A 20,122-nucleotide genomic window follows, 5' to 3' on the forward strand; every position below is an offset into this window, starting at 1 on the left:
TGAGGTACCCCCGTGCTTGAGAAGGCCCTCGACGCATTCTGCCGGGTCTATCTACGGCAGTCAGGTATTTTCGAGACTTGAATACTCAATCCGACCCAGCATTATATGTAGATGAGCGATGCCGTTGGTCGCCCTGCCGGCTTCCATTGTGGCTTTGCGTTCTGCGGCGGGCCATCTCACGTCCCACAATGAACCCTACCTACCTAAGGTAAAGGGTTTGGGGCTCAGAACGCCCATTATTGGTTTCTAGGTACTGGTCGTCTAAAATGACCGATGGTAATCAAGGAGCCTGAAAGACAAGTTCACCCATCTGCCGGGCTTCCTGCAATAGCCCACCATGTCTATCTACAATTTCCCGTCCCGTCAAGCACACACCCACGTGGGGTGCAGCTTTGGCATCAACCCGAGGTCGTGGCACTTGCTCCTTCCTGCCAAGGGCCGCATCGACCTGGCTTCCAGTCCATTTCCCAGCAACGCCATTGAGCCGCCGACGGATATTTACCCGAGCAGAATATATTCCCAAGTAGGTAGATTGTGATTGTTCTAAGCCACGTACATAATTCAGCATTTGATGTTTCCTCCTTACCGTGTCATCCGTCCTGCCCCACTGGAACTCGGGAAGCCGCCGCAGATAAGCACGGCCCAGTGAAGAAGTCAAGATAAGCTTGTATTCCAGCAGACGCAACCCTTGTCTACAAACTCCCTGGACACTCGGTGGTTTTCCCAGCTTGATACAAATGGTACTTTTAGACTTCGACCACGGACTTGGTTCGACGAGTGCCATGATACCCGGTGTAGGGAGCTTTGTTCGGGTCGTGGCGCTTATTAGTCATCGTATCTTTGGCTGCTCGAGGACGCGCGACGCGCCAGCCAACCGGGAATTTGACGCGACTGGTCGTCCAGGGTAGGAATTAAACATTCGACTTTGGCACTTTGCAGTAAAACTGTCAAGAGGCCCGAGTTTCCATAGTAAATTCCCATGCGTGCTCAAGTGAACGTGTTGTTACTGGGCTGTTTGTACTCTGTAGTTTTGTATTCCTCGGGTGCGGGTATTTTTGGCGCCGTGTTTTGCAAAGACATGCCGTATCTCACTTGACATCTGCATGGGAACGTCCAAATGGCAACTACCATAGTACCCACAGGAAATTGTACTACATGTCAATCAATCTGTTCAACTACTAGGCTACAACGCGTCTTTTCGCGAATACGACTTTTGCCCAACGTCCCCTACGCGCCTCGCTCCCCAGTTGCATCATTCATTTCTTCATCAACCAACGCACCCGGCGTATCAATCACTGCCTCGCAGAAGCAGAGAGCCAAGACTGCCACCCCACCCTAGTAGCCATAACTACCGCCACCGCCATACTCGTTATCCCGACGACGTCCATGGTGTTCGCGACGACCATGTCCCTCGTTGTCATCGTCGTCATCTCGGCGACCATACGAATCCTCATGGCGACTACCATGCCCGCTGTTTCCGCCATAACCACTCTCTTGACGGCCATAGCCACCGTCGCCACCGTAGCCGCTTTCCTGGCCCCCGTAACCACCATCCTCACGTCTGTAGCTACTCTCCTGTCGGCCATAGCCGCTGTTACCGCCGTAGCTTTCTTGACGACCATAGCTGCTGTTGCCACCGTAGCCTTCCTGACGACCGCCGTAGCTACTTTCTTGACGGCCACCACCGTAGCCACCACTGCCGCCGTAGCTATCCTCTCGTCCGCCATAACTGCTCTCTTGACGGCCATGGTTGTCATCGTCGCGGCGGCCGTGGTGAGGGCTGCTACCGTAACTACTTTCCTGACGACCATATCCGCTGCCTCCGCCATAGCTGGACTCCTGGCGGCCACCATAGCCTCCACTTTCGTCGTCATCGTGGCGTCGGCGGTTGTTACCTTCATGACGCCCGCTCTGCTGGCTGTGACCGTAACTGCTGCTCTGCTGACTCTGGCCGTAGCTGCTAGATTGCTGACTATGCCCGTAGCCGCTGCTCTGTTGACTCTGACCATAGCTACTATCCTGACGGCCGTAGCTCGACTGGCTCTGCGAGTAGAATGAGTCGTTATCATTCCGGCCACTGTCCTTTCTCTCGTCTTCGTCCTTGCCGAAGGCGCCACCAAGAATGGAGCCGGCTTTGCTCAAAAAGCCCTCGAGTCCGCCTTTTTCTTCCTCCTGTTGGTTTTGTTGTGAGCTCTGTCCAGTGGGCAACTTGTAACCCGTGTTCTGCTCGACAATGCCTGCGACCAGTCCTGTAGCTCCAGAAACAATAGCATCGGCAGCTGCCCCTGCAATCTTGTTCTCGAGAGTGTCCGGTTCACCGTAGAGCTTTCGCATCTTGAGCTTGCCAGCGCAGCCATGCCCGTGGCCAGTGTCATCGACACCCTCCTTGTGGTTCTCACCCCTCATGACACCATCGCGAGACAACTTTTGGCGGTAGGAATCCTGCTCACTGCGGAGCTCTTCCCACCACGACGTCACTTCCTTGAACATGGTGTTGCGGGCCTCGGAGACGCCATCTCTACCCATGTCTCTCTGAGCTGGATGATGCAAGATGCCGTTGATGACGCGATCACAGAGACGATCTACATCGGTGCTGTCATCATCAATTGCATCCATGATCTGGGGAACGACCCAACTGATCATCTTAGCGGCGGTTCGACCAGCTATCTCATTGAGGATCTAATTGAAAAGACGGTTACTTTTCCAGAACCTTAAGAGGCGCATTGACGTAAAATGGACAATCATTGCGATACTTACGTTGGAGAAGTGATCCTTGGACAGCATGGAGTGAGTAGGATCTGTTGATCGGTCGTCATTGAAGACGACGTGTTGCTCGTTTTCGCTGCTCTTGATCACTTCGCCAGAACCGGTGGCTAGTTCGTTCTTGATCTGGCGGATCAGGGGTACAACAACAGGTGCCATGATTGAAAAGACGAACCTGGAGAGTTGTTCCTCCAACTGTTCGATAATTTTTGGCAAGACCGGGATCTTCTCAACTGCCGAGGTGATGCCCTTCATGATGTCGTCGTGGAATTCAATAGCAGGCATGATTTGCTTATATACTTGCTGTACGTAGACGGTAAATTCCTCTGGGTTTCGCGGGGAAACAGACATGTTCTCAACCTGGGACGCCGATGCATTCTCCTGAATCTGGTTGATTCGGCTCTTCTGGTCCTTGCCACCAAGGAGACCATCAGGAATCTTGTCCAGGAGCTCACGCAGCAGGCTAGTATCGGAGTTCTTGCTATCCTGAAGAGTCCCCTCAAGCTCTTCAATCTCGTTCTGGGTCATCTTGTCGGATACTTGAGGCAAAATTGTTAACTTTGGGAAAAAAAAGAAAGACTCAGAGACAAAGCAAATTGTCAATACTAACCTTCACCAACGACGGAGTGGAGGAAATCTACACCACCAAAGGTACCAGTGACAATGGGGTAGACATCGCCGTTGGCGCCTTCGAGGCGAATGAGGGTGTCCCGTCCAACATGAGGGAAGATGTCTCGCTCACCCATTTCGATAAGAGCCAGTTCGCAGTAGTTGCTGTGGGCGAGGAAGTCTGCAGACGACTGTTAACATGCATATTGACCGCTTTCATGGATCCCACGGACATGGAAGAGAAAAAACGGCTTGGCATTGGCGAGGGTGGGCACAAACGAACCTTCCAAGCAGTGAAGGCCAGTTCCCATAAGGCGGAGGGACTCATAGAGATCTTCCTTTCTCCCCCCATTCTTGTAATTGCGACCAAGCTCGATGCATCGGCCAAAAAGATTTCTCACGTGCTTGGCGGAAGTCATGATTCCGGCCCGTTCGTTCGCAATGTAATTTTTCATGCCAGACTCAGGATCAATGGACAGCTCTCTAGATTCATCAATGGGGCCTCGAAGGCGGCGGTCATACTGCCTAGCATCCTGATTGTCGGCGTAGTTTTTGGGGTTGTCAATGTGATCTTCCGGGCGATAGCAACCAAGACGGTCGGCAGTAACCTCGAATTCACCAGAGCCGTAGCCAAAGGTCAAGAAACCGAGAACGCATAGGAGGAGTCGGATGGCTTCGGCAGAGACAGACTTGACAGTACCGACGTCAATAGCTTGAGAATAGTCTCGGAGCCAGTTGCCGAAGTAAACCCTAGAGACCATGATCTTGTTGAATTTCTTATGCTTCATGGCACGAGCCATGGCCAGTGTGAGGAGGGCATCTTCGATGTCACCGTGTCGCCCTGTATGAGAGCACCAGAGTTAGCTCATCGTGGATTAGGGAGTGATGCTGTACCGGTTTAGAGCACACGAACAATTTTGGCCCTCGACTTTGGAAGTGGAAGCGATGTTCCCAGCTCCAAAAGCTGCCGCCGGGGTAGCTAGAGCCACAAGAACAATCAGCCCCAAGATGAGGCCATGATTGCGGAGGTCGATCATTGTCCTGGAGGCCTGCGTTTCTCTTTAGAAAAGGGGAATGCTGTGGTATGTTGGAGTTGCGGAAGCTTTGGTGGGGTCGCCTGGGCTCTGAAGCACTCAGTCTTCTCCAAGTGGATGAGTGCAAGCTGCTTTGGTGATGATCTACGTTAATGGGGTTGTCGGATGGAAGGAGGATGGATGAGAGAAGAGGAAATACGATGGATTTAAAAAGAGCGAGATAAAGGCATCAAGAAGGCTTGGATGTGTACCAGAGGGAGCCAGGAGGGGCTCTGAAGGAGGGGCAACAAAGATGCCATATTCTGGAGCAAGGAGAGAGGGTGGCAGCGATCAAAGACAAGGGACTCAGACGCCTCCGATATCCAGGGTTTAGAGCGCCGGGGTCTCAAGCATCTGGATAATCAATGCGCGTGCCACTTAGTTCTGGAGTAGTTGTTGCTTTTAGCAGCTGGCGGATCGGGGCTGGGCCCCATTTAGGATTTAGGGCGTGTGAACTTTAGAAGCCTCAGACCACACCGATCTTTAGTAGATGGGTTTCCCCGTCTCCTCTGGAGGAGGCACCGTTCCCGACAGGCAGGAAAGCCCGGCAGCTGCAGAGACGGTTGGCGTACAGAACTGCAATTGTCCCAACGATCAAGCACAGCATGCGCCGTTTGTGCTTGATGTCATCAAACGCCACGCAACGTGGCATCCCTTGTATCACGTACGGAGTACTTGGTACCTGGGACGACGACGCCGCCGGGACTCTTGGCGGTGGTGGTGGGTGCCGGGGGGATTCCATCAACTTTACAAGTATGTCAATACAAACAGGGCAGCTACGCAAAGCGCAGACGTCTGATATTTCTTGGACGCCAATCCGTCCCATCTTATTTGGCAGGGAGCACGCAGTCATTGTATTATTGTTATAGTGCTTGGTGCCGAGAACATATACGAGCTTTCCTGCCCGAGAAGCTTGGACAAAGGGCGGTCAGTATTGAGCATGTACACGAGCCACGACCCGTTTCAGACGCAGCGGCTCAGGCTGCTGCTTTATTTAGCTTCAACTGTGGCCAGCAAGCTTAAAAACAGAGCCAGCCGACATGCAGCCTGACTTTGTTGTAGTACTCCTCGGTCCGAGTGCCAATGGGATTATTGCATAACATCAATAAGACCTGATGCAGGGATCACTGGCTTTGTGCATCCCTGCATTCCCCGTACCGCCAGGTGCAATACCCACTCAAGAGAGTAGTGACTGGCGACTCTTCAACGAAGGTTTCTCGTCGGCCCGCCTGGTCCCCCTCCTCATTCTAACGATTCTGGAGCCTGGTGTCTTGGACGTCAAGCGTGAAGCGTGAAGCGTGAAGTTGAATTGCTCGCCGGCTCACTGTTTTTGCTAGGTGCGCTCTCGCCCCGCCATGTACCTAGCTATTAGGCCTTATATTATAATATATGAACGTATACTTTATGATAGGTAAATATATTTTGTTATAAATTATTTCCTTGCCTAGGTACCTAGGTAAGTATGTGGGGACAGTTTGAATACAGTAAATAGTGGGGGGATGAGCGCATCTAGCAAAAAGACATCTGGAGCGAGCCCGCCGAGCAACTCACGCGTGAAGCACTGCCAGCATGCCGGACAGCTCAAGGGTCCCACTTGGCCGATTCTGAAACATTGGGATCCAGACACATAAGAAGTTCAGCTGCTCAAGCGGTTCAAGTTTGCACCGCCGCTCACCCGCTTCTCCTGTGCAGACAAAAGTGACACGCAGAAGGCGTCAACGGGCACATGTCGACCGGAACAATCAGTGTCTTGACTAACTTGGCGGCATTTTGATTTGGTGCGCGTCTTTCACGGAGCCGGGGCTAAAGGGACAACTACGTAGTATGAATATGAAATTTTACAGAATTGGATGCTCTCTACTCCGTACCTGAGTACCTGGTCTCTGCTCATCTACATCAACAATAGGGTAGCTCTTGGGGTGAAGTAAAGGGAATTGTTAACAAACCTGGCAGAGATAGCAGCTCTATACAGTCTCTTGCTCGCGTATAGTGAACATCCATGTACTGCAGAATACCATAGTCGAACGCAGTTGGCTAGGTGCTCTGCCTGTTTAAACACGCGCTTGTCCTCAACATATAGTGGAATGAGCAGGGCAATGCTGTATAATGGAGATATATTGCGACCCAGGAATAGTTTTAACAACATGGACTGTTCAACCTGATGCAGAATATGTGTGACACGGGAAGAATCAACGAGGTGAATGGGAGTCGTCATAAGATGAGATTGGCGAATGACTGAGACAGACCCAAGGGTCACTTTGAATTATTGATTCTTCAAAACTCCAGGTTGTACGGAGTACAGAGCTGGCAGATTCAGGAAAGCTACTCCGTAGTGCAGGTTGAGCAATGCAAGGCAACTTGGGGCTGTTGCCGCCTCTGTTTCGAGACCAGGCGGGAACTACTACAATGTTGACACCAACTTTGCAGCACATTCGAGGCGAATAGACCAGGCAGCACTCGGCGCAACGCCCAACATAGAAGTATTAAAGTCACAGCCCAAATAAAAAGGATAAAAGGAGCTGGGCGAGCCTGATCTCTGCCTCTGGAGAGACCCGTCCAGGAATTATGCATGTATGTGTTTCAACGTTTAGCACCCGGCCGAGCCTCACTACATGTGCTGGAAACGCAAGCATCGTCAAAGTGGCAGTTCCAGTAGACTAGCTTGAGTTGACATGCCGTAAATCGCAGTGGATTGGGAGGCTGGCAGAGAGCCTGATGGCCGAAACCACCAGGAACCGAAACCACCAGGAACATTTGAAGCTTACATTGAGCACGGGCGCCGCAAGTCCGCCACGGAAGGATGGGCGGGTTTGCTCTATCGCCCGACTCAACAAATGGTGATGCGTCATTGATGCTCTCTGACAAAAGTCTTTTCTAACAGAGAGGATAGCCAAGTAACTACTCCGTACTCAAGTCTGGTACTTAAGTAGGCAACAGGGCAGCCGGGCGAGCAAATGTGAGCAACGGATGAGGGCCAAGGGAGGACATGTGAAACAGCACCAGCGGCACCAGTCGACGGCTGGGAGCAACATGAACGTCGCAGAGTTGGCATGACGAGACTTTGCGCAGAGCTCTGGAGGCATCACCAAGGCCAGGCAGCTACGGAGCACAAAGTGCAGAGTACCAAGTAACTAGGTCTGGTCGCTGGGGCGCGAGGACATTTGGCAGCCGTGGGCACTGTCATGCCCGGACCTGAGCATTGATGGAAATGGAGGCACCAGACGCTCTCACATCTCTGCTCCGTAGGCCGTGCTGAGATGTACACCCTCGAGCCCGAAGGTGCTGGAACGATAGCGGGGTCAAGAGTCAAGACGACATGGATGGATGCCAATTGACTTCACGTCCATGGTGCTGTGTGGTTTGCTCTCCAGGCTTAGAGCGCTGCCATTGGCGGCGGGAAGTGCTGTGTCACCTTCTCCATCCCGGCCGCGTCGCAGCGAGGGAAGCTTGAAAACAGCGACTTCAGCGACTCCCCCAAAAAGGTCGCTTAGAGGTCCCTAAGCAGCAGTTGGGGATGGAAGAGAAGTGCCAAAGCCGCCAGCAATGAGCTGACGCCCACTCTTGAGCTGTTGAGTTGGCACAAATAAAAACCCATGTCGCAGTTGCATAATAATTTGGCGCTGAATACGAATAAACATTGATTTGTCACGCAGGGCTTCGCAATCCGCAGTCTGGTTATGATAGTGATGTACTGCAGAGATACGCCCGAGACCGGACAGCGAAGTCAACGGGTGTTTGCAAGAGCCAGAGTGACGAGAACGAGGTCTGGTTGCTCAAGTGGTGCCTGGTGTGGCAAGTGTTAACACTACTAGAAGACTCAATGGTACGTACTTGACTTATGTATGTGCCGTCGGGAATAAGATGGTGCGCCAGAGGGGGAAGGATTAAAATCAATGAGAGATAGCGGCAAAGTGCTGAAATCACCCTGACTCTGGTTGCGCGTGTTCCAGTGTTGATTGTTCTAGCGGATTCAGGGTGCTACTGGTGGTGAAAATTGCACGTGCTGGTTAAATCAAGACCAGCAGAGACCGGACGCCAGCCAAGTCGTTGGCCTGGCGCTTGTTGAGCCGAGAGATTGAGCCAGACCAGATGTTCTTGGGACCAAATGCTTGCTTCCCTGGGGACCTTTGGCAGACGACGTGGCCGCGAGAGAACAGACAACTGATCGTCGTTCCACAAAGCAATGAGCCGTTGTGATTCACAGCGGCTACTTGCGGAACGCGCTGAGAGCCAGCACAGACGGGCGTCGGGGCACACCAAGGCGCACTCAGGCATCCGGCGGGCAAAGGGGACAGACATCTAGAGGAACCAGCAGTTGAGCTGGCAGATGATCAATGATGGGACTGGGGACAGAAACTGGCATAGGAGGTCGAGTGGACCAGGCGTTTCCTCGCAGCTGGACCTCTAACTGGCCACTGCCAGGCTGGCGAGTCCTCGGGGGCCGAGCCCGAGGGGCATGGAAGTAGAGGGATACGCCGAGGTCGACGGCTTTTAGCGCGTCAGTTGTTACCAAGACGCGCAAAGTGCTGGCGAGATGTGATGTGATGTGACCAGAGGCTGCAAGCTGGCGGCAGCGAGACAGGGGAGGTGCCAGAAGAACCATCAATTGATGCAGAGCGAGCAGCTGGGCTGGGGCCTAGAACACCACCGGGTTCCAACCCCTGGGTCGGAGCACTGGGGTGGAAAATTTCAATCCTGTCTCGCCTTGCTCGCCCGGCTCAGGCGGCTAGTAATAAGAGACCCTGTGATGCAGCAGCACTCGAGCACCAGGCCCAATGTTGAAGCACCAGACCAGACCACTCGAGCACCACCAGACTTGAGCCTCATGGCCCCGTGGGCCGGAGCAGTGAAGCGCCAGAACGGCACCAGGCCCAGCGTGTGCGCACATGAGCACCTGGCCAGCCGCCCCGCCCAAGCCTCAATCCACTCTCCTTCTCGCGCCGCCAGTTGACCACTCAGCACGCTCTCTGCTGCCCGTCTGCATCACAGGGTGCTCCATCTTCGTCCGCCGCCCACTTGCCTGCGTACCCGCGCGCACACTGACCTGGCTGATTTTTTTTTTTCCTTTGCTGTGACCTGGCCGTCGATGGGCGATGTTGGAGGTTGCTGATTGCGCGCGGGTGCCAACGCCGCAGCATTCCTACATATTTGGCACACCACCCACCATCCCGCCATCCAGCCCCCCGAGTTTTTCCCTCTTCTTTTCCCTCTTTTCACGCTCCAGCGGTCGAAGTGCCTCCCCATCCCAAAGTCCAGTCCCAATCCCCAATCAGCCAGGTCCTCCAGGCTCCCCCAAAACTCCTCCTCGCCCGCCACAACCTCCCCTTCTAATCCACCACAAAACATCGCCATCGTGCACCCGCTGTGAGGTCAATACAGGCGTCGCATTTCTCGCTACAAAACCACCACCAGCGCGCATCTCCAGCGACCGCCTTGGAGCACTTGTCGCGCCCCAAAACCCACAACTCGTCCACAACCACCAGCTTGCCACATTATGCCGCGCCAGACCAAGAAGGCCGACGATAAGAAAGTTGCCGTCGCGCCCGCACCAACCATGATTCCTGCTCCCACAGCTGGAGTTATTCCTCAGCCGCCCATTCCCATCGGCGTCACCCAACGCGTCGTTGATAATGAGAGCTTCCTCCGTGTTCGCGATTCGGTAAGTTGGCCGGCCTTTTTTTTTTTTTCCCTCTCTTGCATCCACGCCTGTACAGTTTGGCATATGCCCCCATGTGCCTTGGCTCTGATGAGCTTTCTCTGCCTGGTTTGATCGCGAGCCAACCAGCTTTCAAGTGTCTTCATTTTTGGCTGAATAAGCTCATGCAAGTGCTTGAGGCTTCGAACAAGCGGCTGGTGCAGACGGCAGTTTATGCAATGGTCTGTTGCAGAGACGCGAAGAAATGGCAGCTTGCTCTCTATGCTCTCTGAGCTGCTCTGACCGACCATAGCTTGTGCCATGAGCTCAACCACTCACAGTCTTGAATCGCTCACGCAAAGTGAAGAATTCCTCACCAATATCCTTGAGAGATTTCTTAAACCCACAATATCCTTGTTATTCTTTTCCTTTTCCCCCCTCTCCTTCCCATCCGGTGCAAAACCGCGACTGTAGCTCTCTCACCCACCTTTGTTTACATTGAAGACCCCGCGCCGCGTCTGCGCTGGATCCGCCTCTGAGTCCGCCCCGCCATGAACCATCAGCGGCTCGGCTCTGCACCGCGTTTTGCAGGGGTGTAGCTTCAGCAGCTGAGCTTGAGCATTGCTGCAGCTCCTCTGAGCTCTGCCTGGGCTGACCCGGAGAGCTCTTGGAAAGATGCTCGCAGCGCGATTCGGTCATGATGAACGGCATTAAGGCGCAGAACCACCACGCACCCGGATTTTCCAGTGACACATGCTGCATGCGCGTCTTTTCTCTACTTCACTCATATCGAACCCTTTTCTCAGCCTGTTGCTGTTGCAATGCAAGGTGCTAACCCAGACGACAGGCTGTTGGCCGCCTGACCACCATTCTGGAGCTCCTGCGGTCTTTCACCCAGGACTACATTCGCCAGACCAACCTTTTGCTTGGTGAGCCCACCGCCGAGGGCCAGGGTGACCTGCTCAGCTCTTTCGAGACGGCTGCTGCTCAGCTCATGATGCCTGTTTCTGGTGACATGGCCGCCCCTGTTGAGGAGAAGAAGGAGCGCAAGAAGCGCACTCATGACCCCAACGCCCCCAAGCGCCCTCTCACCCCCTATTTCCTGTACATGCAGCATGCCCGCTCAATCATTGCTAATGACCTTGGTTCCGAGGCTCCCAAGGGTGCTGTTCAGGAGGAGGGTCAGCGTCGGTGGGCCAACATGAGCCCTACGGAGAAGAAGGGCTGGAACACTGCCTACCAGTACAACCTGCGCCTCTACAATGCCCGTGTTCACTCTTACAAGAACGGCAATCCTCTTGCCAAGAATATGAGCGACGAGGAGGCCCTCAAGTATGCCGACGAGTTCCAGATCCCCATGCCCTCTATCAAGGACGAGGCTGCCCATGAGGTGCCCGCCAATGAACAGGAAGCCATTGCCGAACAGCTCCAGGACGAGGCCAAGACGCCTAAGAAGGCCCCTCCTCGCAAGCGCAAGACTGCCACTCCTGCTGCTGACACCACCATTACTGAGACGGCCAAGGCCACGCCCGCCAGCCCCGATAAGAAGCGAAGACGCACATCCACCAAGCCTGTTGAGGATGAGCCCAAGAAGTCCGGACGCAAGAAGACTAAGAGCTCTTAGATGCCCCGGCACTTTTTGTTTTGCTTTTTTCAGCGCTCCCTGCTTTTCTTCTTGGTGGTGCAAACAACACACGTGACGACCTGTAATTGCTCTCAAAATAATCACTGAGAGCCTGGGTCAGCAAGCACCAAATGCGCCTTCATCTGCAAATTGGATGAAGGAATGTGATATCCCCATGCGACATCAGTGGCATGCCCATGCTCATGCTGCCAAATCTCTTGAAACGTCGGAAGTGTTGGAAGCATCGATTCTCAAATGCTACTGCCATTTGTCTTTTTTTCAGGGCAGGAGTCTTTATTTAGTATCTCTGGGTTGGTTGGTTTCTTATCGCATGCGTGGCAATATCCTCCATGCCTTGGTCATGGGCCCGGGCAAGGGGGGGAGAACGGTGTAAAAACGGAGAAGCCAAAGGAGAGTACGGCTCACATTTTTTGTGAAGGGATCTGGGAAAACGGCTGGGTTTGATTTTGTTTTTTTCTCGCCGTCTGTTACAGGCGTGGACATGGGTTGGTTTTTGTGCCGTGTATGTTTGATACGGATGGACTGTACTTGCAGTTACAGTATTTTGATCGCAATGCCGTAATGAAAGCAATGATTATTATACTATGAATTCTGCTTGTCCGGGAGCTGGGATTTGAGGTGCATTTTCAATCGCATTCTTGATTGCCTTTTCTCTTTCATCTTCTTGTTTTTGCATGGTCTAACTTGCTCGCTTTTGCTATACATATGTTCATGTCTCGACTGTTCAAACCCATCTGGGTATTTACGCACACATGACTCCAAAGCTCACACCAAGAAGCCTGGTATAACTTGGGGCTGTGGGTAGCTACTTTCCAATTTGGGGCAGGTGTGGGCGTAATAGTTTTGGGGCTACGCCCGGACACGAAGAACTTGGACTTTCAACTGCCGAGGACCTCTGTTTTTGGTATATCCAGACCTACTCCGTTGCTCTCTAATATGACGTGTGTAATCGACAAAAAACGCCCAACTACCACGCTATGAGTTGAAGCATACTTAAAAAAAAAGACACCGGGAGTTTTGAACCCAGCTCATTTTTCGTCGTTCGACCACTCCCCTAAACATACGTTCACCCCTGGTCCTCCCAGCATCCTCCATGTCCTCAAAATGGTGACGACGGCATCCCAGTTTTCATCTGCCTCTCGGTAGACGCAGCCTTCTTCAACACTGCTAGTAAATGTACCACGTCTGCGTCAGCGGCAACGTCTCCGCCGGTTCGGCGCTGCACACCTTGCCATCCGCCTCGACAACATAACTCTCGGGATCGACCTTCATCTTGGGCATTGCGTCATTCAGGCGCATGTCCTTCTTGCCTATGCCTCTGCAGTTGCGGACGGCCTCGACGCGGCTCCGAAGGCCGTACGACGCGGCCGTCCCCGAGGAGATGCACGCCTCCGAGACGAAGAGCACCTTGGTGCTGGGCACGAGCGGCGCGTACATGGGACGCCCAATGGTGGGTTGGATCGTGGGGATGGAGCCGTTCGCGTCGCCCTGGATAGTGTGAGCATGTATGTGTTGGGGAAAAATGGGCAGGGGGAAGGAGAGAAACTGACCATCATTGCCCAGGCCACCATTCCGGCCTTGAGCACAAACGATGGCTTCGTGCCGAACCACGCCGGGTCCCAGATGACCAGGTCCGCCAGCTTGCCCACCTCGATGCTCCCGACGAGGTGGGAGAAGCCCTGGGCGATGGCGGGATTCACCGTGTACTTGCTCACGTAGCGGCGGACCCTGAAGTTGTCGGCGTCGGAGGCCTCGTCCTCGGGCAGCTTGCCGCGCTGGAGCTTGTTCTTGTGCGCCGTGTTCCAGGTGCGCAGGACGACCTCGCCGCAGCGGCCCATGGCCTGCGAGTCGGAGCTCATGATGCTGATGGCGCCCATGTCCTGCAGAACATCCTCGGCGGCAATGGTCTCGGCGCGGATGCGCGACTCGGCAAAGGCCACGTCCTCGGGGATGTTCTTGGACAGGTGGTGGCACACCATGAGCATGTCGAGGTGCTCGTCGAGCGTGTTGTTGGTGAAGGGCCGCGTCGGGTTGGTCGACGCCGGCAGCACGTTGGGGTGCTCGACGACGGAGATGATGTCGGGCGCGTGGCCGCCGCCCGCGCCCTCGGTGTGGTACGTGTGGATGGTGCGGCCCTTGAAGGCGGCGATGGTCTGCTCGACGAAGCCCGACTCGTTGAGCGTGTCGGTGTGGATGCAGCATTGCACGTCGAGCTCGTCGCACACGCCGAGGCAGGCGTCGATGGCTGCCGGCGTCGCGCCCCAGTCCTCGTGGACTTTGAGCCCGCATGCCCCGGCTGTAATTTGCTCGCGGAGGGCCTCGGGGGACGAGTCGCATCCTTTGCCTGTAAGGCCGACGTTGAGCGGGAGGGCGTCGCAGGCCTGGAGCATGGCGCGGATGAGGTTCTTGCCTGGCGTGCAGGTTGTGGCGTTGGAGCCGGCGCTGCGTTTTTTGCACATTGTTAGCATTGTTGAAGCTTTTATTTTGATTTGAGATGGATGACTACGAGGTAGTCATCATGCGTGGTTGATGAGGTTGAAGAAGGTGTGAGTGAGCAGGCTTGTGTGAGTATGTGTGAGAGAGAGAGTGGCAGTGAGAGAGTATATTAACAATGAAAGCAGCCTCTAACATAGCTGCAGCGAGGAAAGAAGCAACAGACCTCGGACCCGTGCCGCCTCCCAGAAACGTGGTTATGCCCGAAGCCAGAGCCTCGTTCGCCTGCTGCGGACAGATGTAATGGATGTGGGTGTCGATGCCACCGGCGGTGACAATCTTGCCCTCGGCGGCGATGACGTCGGTACAGCTGCCGACGACCATGTTGGGGGTGACGCCGTCCATGACGTCCGGGCTCCCGGCCTTGCCAATGCCGACAATGAGGCCGTCCTTGACGCCAATGTCGGCCTTGTAGATGCCGGTCCAGTCGACAATCAGCGCGTTGGTGACGACGACGTCGAGTGCCTCGGCGTCGCGGCGGCCCGTGGCCTGGCCCATGCCCTCGCGCAGCGTCTTGCCGCCGCCAAACTTGCACTCGTCGCCGTACGACGTCATGTCGCGCTCGACCTGGATCCAGAGGTGGGTGTTGCCGAGGCGGACGAGGTCGCCAGTGGTGGGGCCGAACATGGCGGCGTAGGCGGCGCGGTCCATCCGAAACATGTCGATGTGGGCGGCGTCGCCGCGCGGGTTGGCCTCGGCGACATGCGCGAACCCGGCCGCCTGCAGACCGGCCACGACGTCAGCCGCGCGCCGGCGCTCGACGATGCCCGAGGCGAGGCCGTTGCCGCCGCGGATGACGCGGCCGCCGCCCATTTCGACGAGCGTTACCGTCTTGGTGTCGCCCGGCTCGAAGCGCACCGACGTGCCGGCCGCAATATCCAGCCGGTAGCCGTACGCGCGCCCGCGGTCAAACTCCAGCTGGGCGTTGGTCTCGACGAAGTGGTAGTGCGAGCCGACCTGGATGGGCCGGTCGCCCTTGCTCGTGACGCGCAGCCGGATCCTCGCGCGGTTCTGGTTCAGCACCACGCGGCCGCGCACCGCCACCACGGCCCCGGGCTGCTTGTCCAGCGCGTACTCCGAGTCCGGTGGCAGCGGGAACGCCTCCGTGTCCGGCACGGGGAGGAAGCTGCCGTACAGCGCGCGCCGCAGGTCGCCGTCGTCGGTAGCGATGGGGTTGTGGACAGTGACGAGATATGTGCCCATGGGGAACGTCCCCTCCACCTGGATCTCGCGGAGCGTGCTGCACACCGCCGGGAGGACGTGCCGCCGTCCGAGCATCGTCGCGCCGAGGGCCATGAGATCCGCGACCGAGTGGTTGCCATCACGGATGAGCTCGTGGAGGTTGTTTGCGATCAGGGCCTTGGGACAGCCGTGTTAGTTGGTGAGCTTTTGGTGTGGGCAAAAAGCGCCGGCACGAAAGGGCGTCAAACCGGCTTTCTTCTTCTTTTTCTTCGTTTTATCGTACCGTAGCTTCCGAGTGATTCAGCCTAACGCCTCTCGCGAGGCGCCGTTGCGCCAGCAGGCCCAGCTGCGAGATGACAAGCTTGTCGAGCTAAAATTCCGCGTCGCAGAGTATAAGCAACAAAGAAAAAGCACACGCGAGAAATCGTAGTACTAGCTTACTTCCCTGGGCGACAGGTACATTGTCCCCTGTTACGGCTCCTGGGGCCTCAGACAAGAAGCTGCTGCCAAAAAAAAAAAAAAAAAAAAAAAAGGGTTCCGAGATCGGGCAACCGAAAGAGCCAAGTAGAAGAGCTTCTTCACCACCAGGGGCAAGCATTTCATGCAAAGACGAAGAATAAGACAAGATGTAGAAAGAAGGCGAGAATTAAAAAGTAGAAAAAGAAGAAGAAAACCGAGAAATGAAAGACAAACGCCACGATGGGGGATTCTAGCTTCTTCACGCATCGCTTTTGGCCGAGCAATAGCTTCCATTTCGGCGACGGTGCCGGGCGACCCGACTTCTTCCTCTTCATTTCCCACCCCCCCCGATTCACCGCCAGCGCCTGTTTCTCCAATCCCGTGTACCTTGTAGTTTCGTTTCCATTTGCCTACTATACAAGATACTAGCGGGCTCCAGAAAAAAAAAAAAAGCCGGGGCGCGCACCAAGTGTCAGAGATAAGAGACAATGAGGCCACTCACTTCCCAGGCTGCTATCGGATGTCGCACCTTATCAGCAGCAATGCGAGTCTCTGCCTCACACTAAACACACACACCTCGACACCTACCTACTAGGTAGGTTTGTACATGGGCACAAACCCGACCACGCAGGGGGTGTCGAGTCAAGATGGTCCGTCTGGTGTGGCGGCCGCCAGCGCCCATGACAACAACCTGTCTTTGACTGTTTACGTGGTCTGGATTCGGAGCCGGAATCGAGTGAGCGTTGAGCGAAAGCAAGACTGCTCATAATATGCGTATCGCGAAAAACATTCGTCACCCACACGCACCCCTTTCACGCACCCCCCCTTCGCTGCAGTCTGTCCAAAAGATGCATCAGGAACCGATAGGGCGGGACCTGTTGATTCATGCGGTTTTGTCAAAAAAAGCCCTCCTGCCCGACGTATCGGAACGGAATTGGCCACTTGGATTGGCGGAAAGCGAGCGCCAAGACTCTGGGGGAGCGTGGGGCCGCCTGTTTTGCTTTCCTTATCGGCGCGCCGTGACGGGTTGGATCGGTAGGGCCCCGGTGTAACGATGTGCTTATTACTAACGCGAATGCCCCCTATCGCTGTACTTGACCGGCTAGGGTCTTGTGCGACCGGGAACGTGAGTATGCACCGAGTACCTGGTAGTAGTTGTGCATCTTGACCATCTGATGCCTCCGAAACCACATACATGCCTACAGGTACATACATGAGCACCGTGGCCACTTGAAAAGCCCGTCTTGATGCACTCATTCACCTGTTGAATTGGAAACCAAGTCCCGAGGTCTGCACACAACGTTGACACTGCACGACGCGACACACGCACACACATACATACACCGCTCCTTACTGCAGTCGCCCGTCAAAACTCTACAAATGCACCTCGCTGTCATTCAATTATCATCTACATAGGCACACGCGCGTCGCTTCTCCAATGCTGACAACTCCTCGCGAGCCCTTGAAACATGGCGCCAACCGGCCGATACCCCCATAACGCCTCGTTTGCAACCCAAAAAAAAGGAGGAAAAAAAAAAAAAAGGAAAAAGAACAAACGCCCACGAAACCCATCTGAAGTGACATGGGCCGTGTCAGCGGTCGCAAACTTGTCGTTGGCGCATGTGGTAGTCCATTATTGACAGTCTGGTCTCAACCACCGTGTCTGCACTGCAACATGCCACCCCTCTCCATTCTTTACAGGAATGGCAAGATGTTCGCCCTTCGTCCCTGAATCCTTTTTATTCCTCTTCAACTTCTTCGTCCCATTGTTCCTTCTCCTTTTTGATCAGATCTGCCATGATGTCAGGTTTGAAAATGGAGCTGTCCGGGTCCTTCTGTCTCGGCACTTTGCCCAGGTTCTCATCGTCAAACACCGAGCCTATCGTATCGATCCAGCGCTTCCTCCGCTCCATCAGCGTCTTGGTCTGGTCCCCGATGCCTGGTCGTGCCGTGCCTGCAGCACCCCCCACGAAGTGGCTGCCGCCACCCGCTCCTCCGGGGCGTTTCGTCTTCTTGCTCTTGCCCATGGTCCGCGTCCGCTTCAGATATGCCGCCTGGACTTGAGAGTCGAGATCTTCGAGAATAGTCTGGTACTCTTGGTGAGCCATTCGCTCACGAACCAATTCTGTCAACCGTGCCTTGCGAGCTCCATTGATCAGCATTTGCTCCTTCAATCGGGACTGTAACAGCCGTAGCCTGCCCGCAACCTCATCGTCGTAATGCCCATCGTATTCGCTCTCAAATACTTCCTGGGGAAGAAAACCAATATGCCTCAACTCCTGCTTGAGCCGCTCGTCAACCTGCGCATACTCGAGTTTAGGGTGTGTCGCCTTCTTCCAAGCTTCCGTCGACGATTCTGCCATGTATGTAGCTGGCGGAAACGAGTTCGTTTTGTCTTCGCCAGCCTGCTCCTCCCCATTGCCATCGCCGTTCATGGGAACATCACCATTCGTCACGCCATTAACCGCTGGCTTATCATCAGACCCTTGCGAACGGCCCTCGGGTCGCAGCAGTTGCAACAGCCGCGAGGCCAGAGGCCCTATCGACAAAGAATCCGTCTCGCCAATGCTGTCGCTCATGTTGTCTATACTGCCTCTCGGCTGATTGGGAGGAAGCTTATCACGTCCCTGTTGCGGCGAGTCAATAGACATGGCTCCGTCCTCCTCGGCCCAAATTTCCGTGTAGTGCCTCTTCCCCCTCTTAGGCATGACAAACGGCGTCACGCGGTCGCCGCGTTCTCGTAGAAATGCCAAGTCCTCCTCCGAAAATGGTCTAAAGTACGGATCGATGTATGTCGAGAATGTCGAAAAGTTGATCTGACTGCTGGGTTTGGCATTACTAAAGTCATTGTCGGGTGGATCACCTGCAATGAGATTCGCCAGGTCGTTTTTGGGATAGACTGCCACCGAGTAAATTTCCTTCTTTTCCTCGTCGGACATGCCCTCGTGAACAGGGCGAATTTCGTAGACGGTCGGGTCAGGGAACGTGGACGGATCCTCGCCGAACGTTTGTGCGGCAGGGAGTTGCCGTTTCGGCGGTGCGCCTTCGTCTTCGGAACTCGATTCTTCATCCTCTTCATCCTCCTTGTTCTCTTCTTTCGCTTTCTTGTCAACGTCCATCGCGGACGGCGACCCGGCAGCAGGCGGCGATAGAGACGAGCTCGCAGAGCCTCCTCGAGAATGCTTGCGCTTGGCGTCCTTGAGAGGTGATGACAGATCTGTGGTTCGTGCCTGTTAGCATGCATAGCGACCTCATATATTGCCGCGGCGCTCCATCACACTGGGAGGAGGCAAATTGAAAGTTGGCGCCAGGCATACCTTCTTGCCCCAGAGACTCGGAGCCCTTCTTTCTCTTGTGTTTGGTTCTCTTCCCTTCCGGCTCGCCGTCCACGCGCATATCGTAGTCGTCAGGTCTTTTCTTTCGCTCGTCGGCAAGATGCCGCATGCCCCGGTCGTAGAATGTAGATCGCTTTTCCATTATGTTTACAAGGTTTTTTAGCTTTTCTAGCATCGCGTCGACGCTCTTGGAGTCGGGCACCGTCGCATTGACGGCGCTTTGGTCGACAAGATCGTCATAACTAAGGTTTCGAAACAGAATTACCCTCGTGTTAAGATAATCTGGGTCGTAGAATTCTTGAGGAGGTAGGCTGGCTGAAGGCACAGGGGCGGGAGTGGTATTGCGGCTCTGCTTCGGCATCGTGGCGGCATTCTTTTTGCCCGAACCGGCCTGACTCGACCCGGGAGCCATGCTGGAAACTAATCAATGATGAAGATTAATCTTTGATGAATGCATTTGATGCCACAAGGTACCTGGGTAGTTTTGATGATGGAATCAGCTTGTCACAAGAATATCATCGAGGCCGCAGTCGCGCCTGCACGTCACAGCTGGCATTATGATTGGTGCAAATTGGTAGAGGGGCAAGCCAACCAGCCTGGGGGGATACGGGCAAAAGGTATTGCGGAACCGGAAAAACGAATTTTCCTGCAGGTGTGTACTCCGGCGAGTTACTTGGTAAGTTACTTAAGCAGCTATGTCGTCACCAAACATTGAATACGGCAACTTCCTTGTCCCCAGGCATCTTTAGCACGACACGCGATACATGTCCCTTTGCTTCTCTGCCTCAACAGTACGAGACTAATTTGTAGCTAATTTCTTGGCGGAATACGTGCCAAGGGTGCAAACACACATAAAGCTACCAGCTACTCTCCTTGGTATCTCCAATGGTGATGAAGTATGAAGTCACTGTGCCGTCTCTGCTATCTC

At 54.6% G+C, this 20,122-nt stretch overlaps 6 protein-coding genes across 8 annotated transcripts; 1 reads left to right on the forward strand and 5 right to left on the reverse strand.

Moving 5' to 3' along the window:
• Window positions 1–280: 280 nt before the first annotated feature.
• On the reverse strand, window positions 281–784 carry J3458_009496 (uncharacterized protein; the record flags this gene model as incomplete). The annotated part of the gene is made up of 1 exon (XM_066119823.1): window positions 281–784. One exon carries the CDS (start codon window positions 782–784, stop codon window positions 281–283), a length of 504 nt encoding a protein of 167 aa, XP_065975620.1.
• A 551-nt stretch (window positions 785–1,335) lies between these two features.
• Window positions 1,336–4,409, reverse strand: J3458_009497 (uncharacterized protein; the record flags this gene model as incomplete). Its single annotated transcript, XM_007815642.2, has 5 exons — window positions 1,336–2,679; window positions 2,758–3,302; window positions 3,374–3,553; window positions 3,656–4,213; window positions 4,286–4,409. 5 exons carry the CDS (start codon window positions 4,407–4,409, stop codon window positions 1,336–1,338), a joined length of 2,751 nt encoding a protein of 916 aa, XP_007813833.2.
• A 3,603-nt stretch (window positions 4,410–8,012) lies between these two features.
• J3458_009498 (uncharacterized protein) lies at window positions 8,013–8,748 on the reverse strand. The gene has a single exon (XM_066119824.1). The coding sequence runs from the start codon at window positions 8,742–8,744 to the stop codon at window positions 8,424–8,426; it is 321 nt and encodes a 106-aa protein (XP_065975621.1). The 5' UTR covers window positions 8,745–8,748; the 3' UTR covers window positions 8,013–8,423.
• A 643-nt stretch (window positions 8,749–9,391) lies between these two features.
• On the forward strand, window positions 9,392–11,704 carry HMO1 (high mobility group protein; the record flags this gene model as incomplete). Its single annotated transcript, XM_007815641.2, has 2 exons — window positions 9,392–10,104; window positions 10,928–11,704. Exons 1-2 carry the CDS (start codon window positions 9,940–9,942, stop codon window positions 11,702–11,704), a joined length of 942 nt encoding a protein of 313 aa, XP_007813832.1. The 5' UTR covers window positions 9,392–9,939.
• A 1,188-nt stretch (window positions 11,705–12,892) lies between these two features.
• On the reverse strand, window positions 12,893–16,175 carry URE1 (Urease; the record flags this gene model as incomplete). Of its 2 annotated transcripts, XM_066119825.1 has the most annotated exons (5): window positions 15,842–16,175; window positions 15,684–15,770; window positions 14,385–15,577; window positions 13,276–14,167; window positions 12,893–13,213 (listed from the first exon to the last, which is right to left on the reverse strand). In XM_066119825.1, the coding sequence occupies exons 1-5, from the start codon at window positions 15,860–15,862 to the stop codon at window positions 12,893–12,895; spliced, it is 2,514 nt and encodes an 837-aa protein (XP_065975622.1). In that variant the 5' UTR covers window positions 15,863–16,175. The 2 variants fall into 2 exon arrangements, with proteins under 2 accessions (XP_065975622.1, XP_007813831.2); XM_007815640.2 differs by having other exon boundaries at window positions 15,649–16,175.
• A 615-nt stretch (window positions 16,176–16,790) lies between these two features.
• NGG1 (Transcriptional regulator) lies at window positions 16,791–19,756 on the reverse strand. 2 transcript variants are annotated; one of them, XM_007815639.2, is made up of 2 exons: window positions 19,177–19,756; window positions 16,791–19,076 (listed from the first exon to the last, which is right to left on the reverse strand). In XM_007815639.2, the coding sequence occupies exons 1-2, from the start codon at window positions 19,604–19,606 to the stop codon at window positions 17,599–17,601; spliced, it is 1,908 nt and encodes a 635-aa protein (XP_007813830.1). In that variant the 5' UTR covers window positions 19,607–19,756; the 3' UTR covers window positions 16,791–17,598. The 2 variants fall into 2 exon arrangements, with proteins under 2 accessions (XP_007813830.1, XP_065975623.1); XM_066119826.1 differs by having other exon boundaries at window positions 16,886–19,756.
• Between the last annotated feature and the right edge of the window lie 366 nt (window positions 19,757–20,122).

This window comes from Metarhizium acridum (assembly GCF_019434415.1).
Source record: "Metarhizium acridum strain ARSEF 324 chromosome Unknown scaffold_141, whole genome shotgun sequence".
Classification (NCBI taxonomy): domain Eukaryota; kingdom Fungi; phylum Ascomycota; class Sordariomycetes; order Hypocreales; family Clavicipitaceae; genus Metarhizium; species Metarhizium acridum.

Bases quoted from the DNA above. Each gene is read 5' to 3' on its own strand.
- J3458_009498 (XM_066119824.1), bottom strand. From the start codon at position 8,744: ATGTCTGTCCCCTTTGCCCGCCGGATGCCTGAGTGCGCCTTGGTGTGC.
- NGG1 (XM_007815639.2), bottom strand. From the start codon at position 19,606: ATGGCTCCCGGGTCGAGTCAGGCCGGTTCGGGCAAAAAGAATGCCGCC. The intron at 19,077-19,176 runs GTATGCCTGGCG...CACGAACCACAG, and splicing joins CGAGTCTCTGGGGCAAGAAG to ATCTGTCATCACCTCTCAAG.